Here is an 18,884-nt window from a genome sequence, read left to right as displayed (position 1 = left end):
CTGAGACTTACTGCTTAACTAGCTCACCCTTACTTGTTCTTTCTGAGCTCTGGGCGGGTGGTGCAACTCAGCTGTTTTGGCTCAAACTCCTCTCCCAGCTGACTTACTCAATCTGGCTTCTCTCTCAGCCCCTGAATTGCTCTGCTTGGCCTCAAACTAACTCCAGTAATATGCTAATCTCATTCTCCGGCTCTTTCAATCTTCATCTCAGTTCTCTCTGCAACCAGTCTCTCTATTACTGTCCTGGTAAAACTGCCTCCTCTCTCTGTCTCTCTGTCTCTGCTTCTCTCTGTGTCTCTGTGTCTCTGTCTCTGTCTCTCTCTCTCTCTCTGTCTCTGTCTCTCTCTCTCTCTCTCTCTCTCTCTCTCTCTCTCTCTGCCTCTCTCTCTCTCTCTCTCTGTCTCTCTCTCTGTCTCTCTCTCTGTCTCTCTCTCTCTCTCTCTCTCTCTCTCTCTCTCTCTCTCTCTCTCTCTCTCTCCTCTCCATTGCCCCTTAAGTAGCTCATGAGAGTTGGGCGTATCTTATGCTATCAAATCTTTCTCTGATTCGTCAGGTTTTCTGCCACTCAATTAGACATCACTTTCAAACATGGGTGCTTCCTTCTACAAACTAACTTTACCTTCGTTGTTTGGGATTAAAAGCGTATACCATCCCACCTGGACCTAAGCTTTTCTTTACTGGAAACTGGCTCTGTACCAGGCAGGCCTTGAATTCAGATCTGCTTGCCTCTGTCTCCTGGATTAAAGGCATGTTGTATTCCAGCCAGATCTCACACAGGTTTAGAACAGCTTTCCATGTGATTTGTTGCCAGAGCAGCCATGTTCTAAACTAAAATTCCTCTGTAGAGGTTTACTTGCCCCTGCTTCCCAAGTGCAGGGATTAAAGGTGTGCACCATAGTGCCCACGCCCGGCCTGGGGCTGAAGATCTTTACCAACAGAGTCGTTGTCTCAGCCCCAATATAATTCTCTGTAATGAAAAGATAGAAATTATTTTTATTTACTCACACCCCAGCAGAGGTCTTGATTGTCTTCTGGGATGAGCAACCCCTCTTTGGATTGACTGAAATAATTGCTTTATTGATTAAGACAGCAGCTGTATGCTTTAGGAAGAATGTACCTTTTCCCTTTAATGGCCCATTTATTTTTTTAGTTATAAAAGATTAATTTATGAGTTGGGCGTGGTGGTGCACGCCTTCAATCCCAGCACTAGGGAGGCAGACGCAGGCGGATCTTTGTGAGTTCAAGGCCAGCCTGGTCTACAAAGTGAGTCCAAGACAGCCAAGGCTACACAGAAAGACCTTGTCTTGAAAAACTAACCAACCAAAGAAATGAAAGTCGCCTCCCTCTCCTGTGTATGTGTACATCCATGTGAGTGTGTGAGTGTGCATGCATGGAGGTCAAAGGACAACCTGTGGGAGTTAGGTTCTTCCTTTCCCTTGTGGGTTCTGGGGATCCAACTCAGGTTGTCAGGAGTTGACAGCAAGCATGGTCACCCGCTGAGCCGTCTCACTGGCTAAATGCATGCGTTTCTAAAGGCACCGGCTACAGTGTTGGTTCTTCTCTGTCAGTAATACCCACTCACCACCCCAGGCAACATGAACATGTGTGAGAGTGTTTTTACTTTTATTTTTGGGTGCTGCAGTGACTTGAGGCATTACTGGAAGGTGGAGCTGGTGTCAGTGTGAGAGATAGGAGGTATATTCGCCAACGTGTCTGTAACATGGTATGAAACAGTGTGCCCTTAGGACAGTTCCCACTATTGGGTAGTTCTGAATCTGTCTATAAAACAAATATTTATTCAGCAGCCAGCAATTCTGAATTTTGAATCTGAAGTCATCACCGGCTCACTAGGCAGCTAGTCTTGTGGTAGTCATTTGAAGCCTAGATAGTGCAGTTGCCACAGGAGCTCCCTGAATTGCTTGCCAAGGCTGTGCCTCGCTGTGTGCTATTTACATATGCATGGACCAGGAGTGTGCCTATGATTTTCTAGTATATTAGGAAAACATCGTTGATGATACCCTATAATGGCCTTTTATTGCTTGTAGAATCTACACTGGTATCACCTTTTATTTCTGATATTTATAATTTCCATTTCTCTTTATAACGCTTCTTTGTTTTGTTTTCATTTCTTGAGAAGGTCTTGATATATAGCCCAGGCTAAGCTGGAATCTGCTCTGTGGCTCAAGCCTTGAACTCATCATCCTTAGTACTGCTCTCACCATTTTTTATTGGATTAAAAAATCTCTTTGTGCCGGGCGGTGGTGGCCCACTCCTTTAATCCCAGCACTCGGGAGGCAGAGGCAGGCAGATCACTGTGAGTCCGAGGCCAGCCTGGTCTACAAAGTGAGTCCAGGACAGCCAAGGCTATACACACACACACATACATATATATATTTGTGTGTGATCCTTTTTTTAGATACATTATTTTTCAGGATTGTGTTATTTACTTCCCACATATCTTGGGATTTTTAAATATATCTTGTTTGGGTTGATTTTCCAGTTTAACACTATTGAGGCCAGCCCACCTGTGGGCTTTAGGCTTTGGGAATGTGCTGCCTCTTGCCTTGAGCCTCACCATGTATCTTGGTGGACATTCCCCGCCCCCCCCCCATACAAAAAGCATGAGTGTTTCACAGTTGTTCAAGAATATTTGTATTATTTAGGCCAAGCGCGCTGGTAGTGTTGTCCATCTATTTAGCATTTTGTTACAATTTAGCAAATTGTTAATGGATTTGCCCCTTAGTTTTGTTCCCATATCAAACCCAGGGGCTGGTGCACACTATGTCAGTGTCCTGCCATTGAGCTGACCCTGGTTGTCCACCATGTAAAAGATGTTACTGTTGTGTCTCTCTGGTTTTTATTTCCCAAGCTGGAGGTCCAGCTGAAGGCCCTGCCCTGTCCATGTTTGTCAGACTATTCTTATATCTTTTGTTTCGGCTGAAAACTTTTTATCATTCTGTCATCAAGTTCATTCGCTCTGTTTTGCTCCTGAGCCCATACACCGAGTTTTTAATTTTGCTTATTCTATTTTTTAAATTAATTAATTTATTCACTTTACATCCTGATCATTGCCCCCTCCATCCTCTGGTCTTTCTTTCTTATTTTTTAGATGTGTTATTTATTATTATGTATACAGTGCTCTGTCTGCATGTACATCTTCAGGCCAGAGGAGGGCATCAGATCTCATTATAGAGGGTTGTGAGCCACCATGTGGTTGCTGGGAATTGAACTCATGACCTCTGGAAGAACAGTCAGTGCTCTTAACCACTGAGCCATCTCTTCAGCCCCTCTTTCTTTTTTAAAAGAACATTTAGATCCAGCAAGGGAATCTGGCTCATTTCTTCTTTTTATTTTGAAAAAACCTTCATTATTGGCATATATTAATTACACAAAATCATGGGTTTTGTGACACTTCCACACCTACGTTTAGTGCTCCCTGATCATATTCCCATGCACACCACAGCCCTGTCACACTCCCTGATCATATTCCCATGCACACCACAGCCCTCTCACACTCCCTGATCATATTCCCATGCACACAGCCCTGTCACACTCCCTGATCATATTCCCATGCACACCACAGCCCTCTCACACTCCCTGATCATATTCCCATGCACACAGCCCTCTCACACTCCCTGATCATATTCCCATGCACACCACAGCCCTCTCACACTCCCTGATCATATTCCCATGCACACCACAGCCCTCTCACACTCCCTGATCATATTCCCATGCACACAGCCCTCTCACACTCCCTGATCATATTCCCATGCACACAGCCCTCTCACACTCCCTGATCATATTCCCATGCACACCACAGCCCTCTCACACTCCCTGATCATATTCCCATGTACACAGCCCTGTCACACTCCCTGATCATATTCCCATGCACACAGCCCTCTCACACTCCCTGATCATATTCCCATGCACACCACAGCCCTCTCACACTCCCTGATCATATTCCCATGTACACAGCCCTCTCACACTCCCTGATCATATTCCCATGCACACCACAGCCCTCTCACACTCCCTGACCATATTCCCATGCACACCACAGCCCTCTCACACTCCCTGATCATATTCCCATGCACACAGCCCTCTCACACTCCCTGATCATATTCCCATGCACACAGCGCTCTCACACTCCCTGATCATATTCCCATGCACACCACAGCCCTCTCACACTCCCTGATCATATTCCCATGCACACAGCCCTCTCACACTCCCTGATCATATTCCCATGTACACAGCGCTCTCACACTCCCTGATCATATTCCCATGCACACCACAGCCCTCTCACACTCCCTGATCATATTCCCATGCACACCACAGCCCTCTCACACTCCCTGATCATATTCCCATGCACACCACAGCCCTCTCACACTCCCTGATCATATTCCCATGCACACAGCCCTCTCACACTCCCTGATCATATTCCCATGTACACAGCGCTCTCACACTCCCTGATCATATTCCCATGCACACCACAGCCCTCTCACACTCCCTGATCATATTCCCATGCACACCACAGCCCTCTCACACTCCCTGATCATATTCCCATGCACACCACAGCCCTCTCACACTCCCTGATCATATTCCCATGCACACCACAGCCCTCTCACACTCCCTGATCATATTCCCATGCACACCACAGCCCTCTCACACTCCCTGATCATATTCCCATGCACACAGCCCTCTCACACTCCCTGATCATATTCCCATGCACACAGCCCTCTCACACTCCCTGATCATATTCCCATGCACACCACAGCCCTCTCACACTCCCTGATCATATTCCCATGCACACCACAGCCCTCTCACACTCCCTGATCATATTCCCATGCACACCACAGCCCTGTCACACTCCCTGATCATATTCCCATGCACACCACAGCCCTGTCACACTCCCTGATCATATTCCCATGCACACCACAGCCCTCTCACACTCCCTGATCATATTCCCATGCACACCACAGCCCTCTCACACTCCCTGATCATATTCCCATGCACACCACAGCCCTCTCACACTCCCTGATCATATTCCCATGCACACAGCCCTCTCACACTCCCTGATCATATTCCCATGCACACAGCCCTCTCACACTCCCTGATCATATTCCCATGCACACCACAGCCCTCTCACACTCCCTGATCATATTCCCATGCACACCACAGCCCTCTCACACTCCCTGATCATATTCCCATGCACACCACAGCCCTGTCACACTCCCTGATCATATTCCCATGCACACCACAGCCCTGTCACACTCCCTGATCATATTCCCATGCACACCACAGCCCTCTCACACTCCCTGATCATATTCCCATGCACACCACAGCCCTCTCACACTCCCTGATCATATTCCCATGCACACAGCCCTCTCACACTCACTAATCATATTCCCATGTACACAGCCCTCTCACACTCCCTGATCATATTCCCATGCACACCACAGCCCTCTCACACTCCCTGATCATATTCCCATGCACACCACAGCCCTCTCACACTCCCTGATCATATTCCCATGCACACAGCCCTCTCACACTCCCTGATCATATTCCCATGCACACAGCCCTCTCACACTCCCTGATCATATTCCCATGCACACCACAGCCCTCTCACACTCCCTGATCATATTCCCATGCACACCACAGCCCTCTCACACTCCCTGATCATATTCCCATGCACACCACAGCCCTCTCACACTCCCTGATCATATTCCCATGCACACCACAGCCCTCTCACACTCCCTGATCATATTCCCATGCACACCACAGCCCTGTCACACTCCCTGATCATATTCCCATGCACACCACAGCCCTGTCACACTCCCTGATCATATTCCCATGCACACCACAGCCCTCTCACACTCCCTGATCATATTCCCATGCACACCACAGCCCTCTCACACTCCCTGATCATATTCCCATGCACACCACAGCCCTCTCACACTCCCTGATCATATTCCCATGCACACAGCCCTCTCACACTCCCTGATCATATTCCCATGTACACAGCCCTCTCACACTCCCTGATCATATTCCCATGCACACCACAGCCCTCTCACACTCCCTGATCATATTCCCATGCACACCACAGCCCTCTCACACTCCCTGATCATATTCCCATGCACACAGCCCTCTCACACTCCCTGATCATATTCCCATGCACACCACAGCCCTCTCACACTCCCTGATCATATTCCCATGCACACAGCCCTCTCACACTCCCTGATCATATTCCCATGCACACAGCCCTCTCACACTCCCTGATCATATTCCCATGTACACAGCCCTCTCACACTCCCTGATCATATTCCCATGCACACAGCCCTCTCACACTCCCTGATCATATTCCCATGCACACAGCGCTCTCACACTCCCTGATCATATTCCCATGCACACCACAGCCCTCTCACACTCCCTGATCATATTCCCATGCACACCACAGCCCTCTCACACTCCCTGATCATATTCCCATGCACACCACAGCCCTCTCACACTCCCTGATCATATTCCCATGCACACAGCGCTCTCACACTCCCTGATCATATTCCCATGCACACCACAGCCCTCTCACACTCCCTGATCATATTCCCATGCACACCACAGCCCTCTCACACTCCCTGATCATATTCCCATGCACACCACAGCCCTCTCACACTCCCTGATCATATTCCCATGCACACCACAGCCCTGTCACACTCCCTGATCATATTCCCATGCACACCACAGCCCTCTCACACTCCCTGATCATATTCCCATGCACACCACAGCCCTCTCACACTCCCTGATCATATTCCCATGCACACCACAGCCCTCTCACACTCCCTGATCATATTCCCATGCACACCACAGCCCTCTCACACTCCCTGATCATATTCCCATGCACACAGCCCTCTCACACTCCCTGATCATATTCCCATGCACACCACAGCCCTGTCACACTCCCTGATCATATTCCCATGCACACCACAGCCCTGTCACACTCCCTGATCATATTCCCATGCACACAGCCCTGTCACACTCCCTGATCATATTCCCATGCACACCACAGCCCTCTCATACTCCCTGATCATATTCCCATGCACACCACAGCCCTCTCACACTCCCTGATCATATTCCCATGCACACAGCCCTGTCACACTCCCTGATCATATTCCCATGCACACCACAGCCCTCTCACACTCCCTGATCATATTCCCATGCACACAGCCCTGTCACACTCCCTGATCATATTCCCATGCACACCACAGCCCTCTCATACTCCCTGATCATATTCCCATGCACACCACAGCCCTCTCACACTCCCTGATCATATTCCCATGCACACAGCCCTGTCACACTCCCTGATCATATTCCCATGCACACCACAGCCCTCTCACACTCCCTGATCATATTCCCATGCACACAGCCCTGTCACACTCCTGATCATATTCCCATGCACACCACAGCCCTCTCACACTCCCTGATCATATTCCCATGCACACCACAGCCCTCTCACACTCCCTGATCATATTCCCATGCACACAGCCCTCTCACACTCCCTGATCATATTCCCATGCACACCACAGCCCTCTCACACTCCCTGATCATATTCCCATGCACACAGCCCTGTCACACTCCCTGATCATATTCCCATGCACACCACAGCCCTCTCATACTCCCTGATCATATTCCCATGCACACCACAGCCCTCTCACACTCCCTGATCATATTCCCATGCACACAGCCCTGTCACACTCCCTGATCATATTCCCATGCACACCACAGCCCTCTCACACTCCCTGATCATATTCCCATGTACACAGCCCTCACACACTCCCTGATCATATTCCCATGCACACAGCCCTGTCACACTCCCTGATCATATTCCCATGCACACCACAGCCCTCTCACACTCCCTGATCATATTCCCATGTACACAGCGCTCTCACACTCCCTGATCATATTCCCATGCACACCACAGCCCTCTCACACTCCCTGATCATATTCCCATGCACACCACAGCGCTCTCACACTCCCTGATCATATTCCCATGCACACAGCCCTCTCACACTCCCTGATCATATTCCCATGCACACAGCGCTCTCACACTCCCTGATCATATTCCCATGCACACCACAGCCCTCTCACACTCCCTGATCATATTCCCATGCACACAGCCCTCTCACACTCCCTGATCATATTCCCATGCACACCACAGCCCTCTCACACTCCCTGATCATATTCCCATGCACACAGCCCTCTCACACTCCCTGATCATATTCCCATGCACACAGCCCTCTCACACTCCCTGATCATATTCCCATGCACACCACAGCCCTCTCACACTCCCTGATCATATTCCCATGCACACCACAGCCCTCTCACACTCCCTGATCATATTCCCATGCACACAGCCCTCTCACACTCCCTGATCATATTCCCATGCACACAGCGCTCTCACACTCCCTGATCATATTCCCATGCACACCACAGCCCTCTCACACTCCCTGATCATATTCCCATGCACACAGCGCTCTCACACTCACTGATCATATTCCCATGCACACAGCCCTCTCACACTCCCTGATCATATTCCCATGTACACAGCCCTCTCACACTCCCTGATCATATTCCCATGCACACAGCCCTCTCACACTCCCTGATCATATTCCCATGTACACAGCCCTCTCACACTCCCTGATCATATTCCCATGCACACCACAGCCCTCTCACACTCCCTGATCATATTCCCATGCACACAGCCCTCTCACACTCCCTGATCATATTCCCATGCACACCACAGCCCTCTCACACTCCCTGATCATATTCCCATGCACACCACAGCCCTCTCACACTCCCTGATCATATTCCCATGCACACCACAGCCCTCTCACACTCCCTGATCATATTCCCATGCACACAGCCCTCTCACACTCCCTGATCATATTCCCATGCACACAGCCCTCTCACACTCCCTGATCATATTCCCATGCACACCACAGCCCTCTCACACTCCCTGATCATATTCCCATGCACACCACAGCCCTCTCACACTCCCTGATCATATTCCCATGCACACAGCCCTCTCACACTCCCTGATCATATTCCCATGCACACAGCGCTCTCACACTCCCTGATCATATTCCCATGCACACCACAGCCCTCTCACACTCCCTGATCATATTCCCATGCACACCACAGCGCTCTCACACTCACTGATCATATTCCCATGCACACAGCGCTCTCACACTCCCTGATCATATTCCCATGCACACAGCCCTCTCACACTCCCTGATCATATTCCCATGCACACAGCCCTCTCACACTCCCTGATCATATTCCCATGCACACCACAGCCCTCTCACACTCCCTGATCATATTCCCATGCACACAGCGCTCTCACACTCCCTGATCATATTCCCATGCACACCACAGCCCTCTCACACTCCCTGATCATATTCCCATGTACACAGCCCTCTCACACTCCCTGATCATATTCCCATGCACACAGCCCTCTCACACTCCCTGATCATATTCCCATGCACACCACAGCCCTCTCACACTCCCTGATCATATTCCCATGCACACCACAGCCCTCTCACACTCCCTGATCATATTCCCATGCACACAGCCCTCTCACACTCCCTGATCATATTCCCATGCACACCACAGCCCTCTCACACTCCCTGATCATATTCCCATGCACACCACAGCCCTCTCACACTCCCTGATCATATTCCCATGCACACCACAGCCCTCTCACACTCCCTGATCATATTCCCATGCACACAGCCCTCTCACACTCCCTGATCATATTCCCATGCACACCACAGCCCTGTCACACTCCCTGATCATATTCCCATGCACACCACAGCCCTGTCACACTCCCTGATCATATTCCCATGCACACAGCCCTGTCACACTCCCTGATCATATTCCCATGCACACCACAGCCCTCTCATACTCCCTGATCATATTCCCATGCACACCACAGCCCTCTCACACTCCCTGATCATATTCCCATGCACACAGCCCTGTCACACTCCCTGATCATATTCCCATGCACACCACAGCCCTCTCACACTCCCTGATCATATTCCCATGCACACAGCCCTGTCACACTCCCTGATCATATTCCCATGCACACCACAGCCCTCTCATACTCCCTGATCATATTCCCATGCACACCACAGCCCTCTCACACTCCCTGATCATATTCCCATGCACACAGCCCTGTCACACTCCCTGATCATATTCCCATGCACACCACAGCCCTCTCACACTCCCTGATCATATTCCCATGCACACAGCCCTGTCACACTCCCTGATCATATTCCCATGCACACCACAGCCCTCTCACACTCCCTGATCATATTCCCATGCACACCACAGCCCTCTCACACTCCCTGATCATATTCCCATGCACACAGCCCTCTCACACTCCCTGATCATATTCCCATGCACACCACAGCCCTCTCACACTCCCTGATCATATTCCCATGCACACAGCCCTGTCACACTCCCTGATCATATTCCCATGCACACCACAGCCCTCTCATACTCCCTGATCATATTCCCATGCACACCACAGCCCTCTCACACTCCCTGATCATATTCCCATGCACACAGCCCTGTTACACTCCCTGATCATATTCCCATGCACACCACAGCCCTCTCACACTCCCTGATCATATTCCCATGTACACAGCCCTCTCACACTCCCTGATCATATTCCCATGCACACAGCCCTGTCACACTCCCTGATCATATTCCCATGCACACCACAGCCCTCTCACACTCCCTGATCATATTCCCATGTACACAGCGCTCTCACACTCCCTGATCATATTCCCATGCACACCACAGCCCTCTCACACTCCCTGATCATATTCCCATGCACACCACAGCGCTCTCACACTCCCTGATCATATTCCCATGCACACAGCCCTCTCACACTCCCTGATCATATTCCCATGCACACAGCGCTCTCACACTCCCTGATCATATTCCCATGCACACCACAGCCCTCTCACACTCCCTGATCATATTCCCATGCACACAGCCCTCTCACACTCCCTGATCATATTCCCATGCACACCACAGCCCTCTCACACTCCCTGATCATATTCCCATGCACACAGCCCTCTCACACTCCCTGATCATATTCCCATGCACACAGCCCTCTCACACTCCCTGATCATATTCCCATGCACACCACAGCCCTCTCACACTCCCTGATCATATTCCCATGCACACAGCGCTCTCACACTCACTGATCATATTCCCATGCACACAGCCCTCTCACACTCCCTGATCATATTCCCATGTACACAGCCCTCTCACACTCCCTGATCATATTCCCATGCACACAGCCCTCTCACACTCCCTGATCATATTCCCATGTACACAGCCCTCTCACACTCCCTGATCATATTCCCATGCACACCACAGCCCTCTCACACTCCCTGATCATATTCCCATGCACACAGCCCTCTCACACTCCCTGATCATATTCCCATGCACACCACAGCCCTCTCACACTCCCTGATCATATTCCCATGCACACCACAGCCCTCTCACACTCCCTGATCATATTCCCATGCACACCACAGCCCTCTCACACTCCCTGATCATATTCCCATGCACACAGCCCTCTCACACTCCCTGATCATATTCCCATGCACACAGCCCTCTCACACTCCCTGATCATATTCCCATGCACACCACAGCCCTCTCACACTCCCTGATCATATTCCCATGCACACCACAGCCCTCTCACACTCCCTGATCATATTCCCATGCACACAGCCCTCTCACACTCCCTGATCATATTCCCATGCACACAGCGCTCTCACACTCCCTGATCATATTCCCATGCACACCACAGCCCTCTCACACTCCCTGATCATATTCCCATGCACACCACAGCGCTCTCACACTCACTGATCATATTCCCATGCACACAGCGCTCTCACACTCCCTGATCATATTCCCATGCACACAGCCCTCTCACACTCCCTGATCATATTCCCATGCACACAGCCCTCTCACACTCCCTGATCATATTCCCATGCACACCACAGCCCTCTCACACTCCCTGATCATATTCCCATGCACACAGCGCTCTCACACTCCCTGATCATATTCCCATGCACACCACAGCCCTCTCACACTCCCTGATCATATTCCCATGTACACAGCCCTCTCACACTCCCTGATCATATTCCCATGCACACAGCCCTCTCACACTCCCTGATCATATTCCCATGCACACCACAGCCCTCTCACACTCCCTGATCATATTCCCATGCACACCACAGCCCTCTCACACTCCCTGATCATATTCCCATGCACACAGCCCTCTCACACTCCCTGATCATATTCCCATGCACACCACAGCCCTCTCACACTCCCTGATCATATTCCCATGTACACAGCCCTCTCACACTCCCTGATCATATTCCCATGCACACAGCCCTCTCACACTCCCTGATCATATTCCCATGCACACCACAGCCCTGTCACACTCCCTGATCATATTCCCATGCACACAGCCCTCCCACACTCCCTGATCATATTCCCATGCACACCACAGCCCTGTCACACTCCCTGATCATATTCCCATGCACACCACAGCCCTGTCACACTCCCTGATCATATTCCCATGCACACAGCGCTCTCACACTCCCTGATCATATTCCCATGCACACCACAGCCCTGTCACACTCCCTGATCATATTCCCATGCACACCACAGCTCTCTCACACTTCCTGATCATATTCCCATGCACACAGCCCTCTCACACTCCCTGATCATATTCCCATGCACACAGCCCTCTCACACTCCCTGATCATATTCCCATGCACACAGCTCTCTCACACTCCCTGATCATATTCCCATGCACACAGCCCTCTCACACTCCCTGATCATATTCCCATGCACACAGCCCTCTCACACTCCCTGATCATATTCCCATGCACACAGCCCTCCCACACTCCCTCTTTCTCTCCCCAATCGTCTCCATTCTTCTTGATTACTCTGCATTTGAGAGAAAATGTGATGCTCATTTTTCTGAGCCTGGCTTATGTCACTTAAAATGATGTCCTCTAATTCCACCACCAACACAATTGCCACCCTCTTTATGCTTACACCGTACGTCGCTGGGTACACACACCACATGTCCCCTGTGCACTGGTGGGCACGGCTGGCTTTGCGGCTTAGCTATTGAGAACACTATTATGGAGAATGAGCGCATGTTGGCACCTGCATGGCCGGCTGACTCTAATTCCTTCAGGCGGGTACCTAGCGGCTGAATTACATAGTAACTCTGTTCCTAGGGTTTTGATTAACCTCACTGTGATTTCTATAGTGGCTGGACTGACTTCCTCACCAGCAAGGTTCCCTTGTCCTGGAATGATTGGTTGATGTTTTCTTTCTTTCTTTCTTTCTTTCTTTCTTTCTTTCTTTCTTTCTTTCTAAAAAAAAGATTTATTTATTATGCATACAGTGCTATGCCTGCATATACACCTGTAGGCCAGAAGAAGGCATCAGATCACATTAGAGATGGTTGTGAGCCACCATGTGGGTTGCTGAGAATCGAACTCAGGACCTTTGGAAGAGCAGTCAGTGCTCTTAACCTCTGAGCCATCTCTCCAGCCCAGATCGGTGTTTTCTTAATAGTAGCTATTTAGATTGAGGTGAGACGGAATTTCAGTTTAGTTTTCATTTGCATTTCTCTGATGACTAAAGAGGCTAAACATTTTTCATACAGTTATTGACTAATTGTATTTCTTTTGAAGCATCTATTTAGCATATTTAACCATTTAGTGAATAGGTTATTTGTTCTTTGGGTATTTTTTTTAAAAACTTTGTTTATTTAGTGTATGTGTATTTGTGCATGTGTGTATGTGTGCATGCATGTGCATGGGTGCCACAGCGTATATGCAGAGACCAGAGGGCAGCTTGCAAGAGTCTGTCCTCCCCTTCTACCCTGTGGGTCCCCGGGATAGTCAGGCCTGGCAGCCCCTTTCCTGCATGAGCCATCGTGCCTTCCCATTGTTTTTCTTTTGTGTGTGTGTGTGTGTGTCTGTGTTATCTGTACAATATCTTGTATCTTACCAGAACATAATGACAAAACAAGAAATCAATAGCAGGAGAACTACAGAAATTATATAAGTACATGGAACTTGAATAATACAATTTTAAACAATTAGTGGGTCACCAAGAAATCAAGGAGGAAACCTTAAAAGCTCCCTAGAGTCAAAATGGAGACAGCAGCGCAGCCTAGCAGAACCCGCAGGACGCAGTGAAGGGGGAAATTTATAGCTGTAGGTGCTTATATTACAAGCAGAGCGGAGCTGAGGGAGCGGCTCAGCAGTTAAGAGCACTTGTCCTGGTTAAGAGCACGGCCTGCTCTTCCAAAGGACCTGGGTTCAATTCCCAGCACCCACATGGCAGCTCACAACTGTCTGTAACTCCAAGATCTGACACTTTCATACTGATGCACATAGATGAAAATTAAATAAAATATTTTTTTTAAAAAAGAGCCCTTCTTCCTCTTGCAGAGGATAGCAGTTTGATTCCCAGCCCACGTGCTGGCTCACAACCATCTGTGACTCCACTCCCAGGGAAGCTAGCTCCCTCTTCTTGCCTTTTTGGGTACCAGGCCTGCACGTAGTACACAGACACACATGCAAGTAGAACACACATGCAGGTAAAACACATGTATGAAAAGAAGAAAGAGGAGGAAAACGAGGAGGAGGAGGAGGAGCAGCAGCATTAGGAGGGACAGCGCAAATAAATAGCCAGTGCTACCCTCAAGTTCTTCAGTGGGAAAGAAAGCCATACAGAACTCATTGTGTCTAATTATTTGATTATCAATTGACAGATGGAAAGCTGTTTTTTATTCTATCTGGAAGTTAACTCAACAGATCCCAAACTCCAAATTCTCCCCCAATAAACACAAATAAGTCTCTCTAGTCAGTGCCTTCCTTTTGAGGACGGAGAGAAGGCCAGGTCCCACCTGACTGTGATTGCTCTTTAACACCCTCAGCCACCTTCTGTATTTGGTTTGGGGTTTATAATTGTGTGTGGGCTAGCCTATAAGAACTCACAAGGCATTTCCATCACCAGCCTTCCACAGCAGCCCCAGCCAGCAGGCCCTCTCTGGACCTCAGGTAGGTGTTTCTGGGAAAGCTGAGGTTGCTGACTTAAGTGCCTGAATCAGTGTGAGGTAAGAAGCTAAAATCTCAGAACTGGAGATTTCCGAGCTTCTAGGTCTGTTGGTGGGGTGATTGTTGATAGAACCCAAATTCTTTATTTTTACTGATGAGAAAGTTGGATTTAATACTTTACATCGTACCACAACCCTAATGATTTGAGACCAACCTGGCTAAGGAAGCTGTAAAATTCACCCTTGAAGCCGGGTATGGTGGTGCACCCCTTTAATCCCAGCACTCGGGAGGCAGATAAACTTTTTTTCCCTTTTCCATAAGTTGTCTTGGCCGTGGTGTTTTGCCACTGTAATAAAAAAGTAACTAATATAGGAGCCAAAGTTGGCATCCAAACTGGGCAGGAACCTGGAGGCAGGAACTGAATTGGAGACCATGGAGAGACCTGCGTACTGGTCTGCTCCTCATAGCTCGCTCAGCCTGCTTTCTTACACGTCCTAGAGCCCCCTGCTCAGGGATGGCAGCCCCCTCCACACACACAGTGGGCTGGGCCCTCCCACATCAAATCTCAGTCAAGAAAAATACCCCACAGGCTTGCCTACAGGCCAATCTGAGGGGCGCATTTTCTCTCAGATGATTCAAGCTTGTGTCAAGCTGACAAAACAAACAAACAAACAACCTAACCAAGACACCCCCTTTCTTCCTTTCTGAAGCAAACCAGACACTTTAGACTTAGATCCCCAGCACCCACGTTTAAAGCAAGGTGTAGCGGCACACACATACAACTCCAGTGGTGAGGGAAGAGCTTGCTTAGAGTCAGGAAAGGATCCTAGAATCAAGAACACCATGTCTGGGATGACGACGACAACTCTTGTGAAATCATCAGCCGACAACTCTCGTGGAAGCATCATCATTATTAAAATGTCTCTGAGAAGCCTTACCTCGTCGTCTCCCACCATGGTAGTTCACCTTGAGAGGCTCGGTACTTGCCTGGCAGTTCCATGAAGAACGAGGCATTTTAGGCAATGCTGTGCTCCCAGCCAGTGTGCGTCGTGCCTGATGCGCAGAGGATGCTAGGTGGAGTATGTGCCTAGGTGTGTGCACAGCTGAGCAGCAAATAACCCAGGAGTCCTTTGGCGCAGAACTCTGTGAATCTCACCCAGCTGCCGAGCCTTCCATAGACCTAGCCTCTCAAACCCCAGCCACATCTTGTGGTTCGGGTATCGGGTTTGGTTCTTCTGGGTCGACTATTTTGCTCACTTCATTTCACTCAGCCGAGCCAAACCTTGAGCAAGCAGTAGTACCTAACTTGAAAATTTACATACATACACACATTTATTTATTTATTATTTTTTTGGCTAATTAAAGAAACAACATTCCATTTAAAAATTTTGTTTTTTTCGAGACAGGGTTTCTCTGAGCTCTCACTGTCCTGGAACTCGCTCTGTAGTACAGGCTGGCCTCGGACTCATGCAGATCCACCTGCCTCTGCCTCCTATAAAGTCCTTATTGGTGTGTGTGTGTGTGTGTGTGTGTGTGTGTGTGTGTGTGTGTGTGTGTATATATGTGTGTGTGCCTGCGCAGTGTACATGTTTTTTGTGTGTTCAGGTGTTCTTAGATGTGTGAATGTATATGCCCTTATTTCTGGTTGAGATGGTCGTATGTGTATTTAGCCCAGGCTGACTTTGAACTCCTCACCTTCCTACTTCACCTTCTAAGAGTTAGAATTACAAGAATGAGTAACCATGCCTTGTAGTTTGTTGTTTTTTTGCAAGTTTCATAAATAAGTCCAAACCTTCAGTAAAATTTCAAGCATTAAGCACAAAATTCATGTTGTGATTTTGAACTTTGCCTTAATTGCTCTAGATAAAATAACCAGGAAATGAACACCATTCTTTCCCCCCACTCCCTCACAATTTTGAAGATTCTGCATGTCACAAGCACTTATATTTGTCATAGTTCCTGCGAAGACTTTATGACTTGGGATAGAATATAAAATACTACAAATTACTGAGAAAAAAATTGAGAATAAACGTGAGAAGCTCTGATGAGATTCTTGATTGTTTTATAAAAATATAGATTATGTAACTTCCTTGAGGAGACTCGTGGCTTCTCGGTACGCGGATGGCCTGTTCCCACAGCTCTGCACAGCAGAAGATGGCAGGCTATACAACGTAAGTGAGTTCCTTCAGTGGCCTGGTCTCATGGAAAGAGTCTGTAGCCATATTAAGGTCCTAGCGGGTAAGCGGCAGTGGTACACGCTTTTAATCCCTGCACTTGGGAGGCAGAGGCAGGTGAGTCTCTTGAGTTTGAGGGCAGTCTGGTCTACAGAGTAAGTTCTAGAACAGCCAGGGCCACACAGAGAAATCCTGCCTTGAAAAACACAAACACAACCAACCAACCAAAAAAAAAAAAAAATCCAGGGGCTATGGGGATTCTAGCGTCAGGAACTGTTTGGGCTGTGGTCGAATGGTGACGTCATGGTCGAGCAGCCAGGAGAGAAGCCCATGACCTGAAAGAGATGAGCGCAGACAGCTCTTGTTCAGAAGAAAAGCATTTACATACCAACACTTTATCTTATTTTGAAAATGAGGGTGAAAAATAGGCAACAGGACAGTAATCTCTGAAGATACCCAAAAGACAAATGGATGGTGCTCTTACCTGTGGGAGCCATGGTGGACTAGGGGTAGCATTAGCTGGTGAAGCCCTACACTCCAAGAGTTCACACACGTCAGACTAGAACCCACACCTGGAGCTCAGGGTCTTGATGGAGACACATCAAGTAGATGCTCACTTTTGTCAAGGTTCATCCAAGCACCACCAGGACTCGTTTCCTAAAGCAGTCATCCCCGGGAATCCACAGGGGGCCCTTCCAGGATCCCTGTGTTAGTCAAGGGTGCGGAGTAGAAAGTGTCTAGGACTAGTAGAAAGAATGTATCTATTAAAGGGGATTTACTACCGTGGCTCACAGCCTGTGCTCCAGCTAGTCCAACAATGACTGCCTCTGGGCGGAAAGGCCAAGAATTTCTAGTTGCTCAGTCCAGGAGATGGGATGTCTCAGCCAGAGTCCCAGAGGATGCCTAGGAGCCGCCGGTCTTCAGTTCAGTGGACTCCTGAAGAAGTAGGCTCCGATACCAGCAAAGGAACGCCTCAGCAACAGGGTAGATGAACTTGCCAGTGAGAGTAAGGACAAACAGGCAAAGAAGCTTCTTTCTTCCCTGTCCTTTGATGTGGGCTGCTGCCAGAAGATGTGGCCCGAATTTAGGGTGGGTCTTTTCATCTCCAAGGACCCAATCAAGAAAATCCCTCACAGGAGGGCCAAGTTGCTTGGGTTTCAGCAGATTCCAGATGTAGTGAAGTCGGCAACTATCATCCATCACAATCCTTGGCAGATACCCCAAATCCAGCATGCTCAATTCCGTTCTGGCATAACATGGCATTTGCATACAACCTATTCAATTCTCCTCTATACTTTAAGTTATCACTAGATGATTTATAATACCCAATACAATATAAATGCTGTGTGACTACATCTTACATCATGTTGTTTAGGGAATAATAACAATAAAAGAGCCTGTTCATAGTCAGCACCCATGCAGTTCATTTTTAAATATTTTGTATGCTAGTTTGATTGAATCTGAGAATGTTGGCTCTGTGGATAGGGAAGGCTGACTGTATTTAATAATTTAAAATTGCACATCTGAGTGTGGTGCACTAGAACCATTT

General features: G+C 48.7%; 1 protein-coding gene across 7 annotated transcripts in view; it reads left to right on the top strand.

The window, feature by feature from the left end:
* The window catches only part of VWA3B (von Willebrand factor A domain containing 3B), a 185,507-nt gene that overhangs the window by 8,789 nt on the left and 157,834 nt on the right, over window positions 1–18,884 (top strand). For all 7 annotated transcript variants that reach the window (XR_014773982.1, XR_014773983.1, XR_014773984.1 and 4 more), the window contains one exon: window positions 17,238–17,332. Coding sequence is in view for 2 of the 7 variants with exons in the window: in XM_084754603.1 (XP_084610729.1) it covers window positions 17,238–17,332 (95 nt within the window). In the remaining 5 variants the exon portion in view is untranslated. The remainder of the gene's footprint in view (window positions 1–17,237; window positions 17,333–18,884) is intronic.

This window comes from Acomys minous (assembly GCF_964271855.1).
Source record: "Acomys minous genome assembly, chromosome: 13".
Lineage (NCBI taxonomy): Eukaryota > Metazoa > Chordata > Mammalia > Rodentia > Muridae > Acomys > Acomys minous.
Note: the sequence above shows the minus strand (reverse complement) of the source record. Positions and strands in the feature narration are given on the sequence as shown.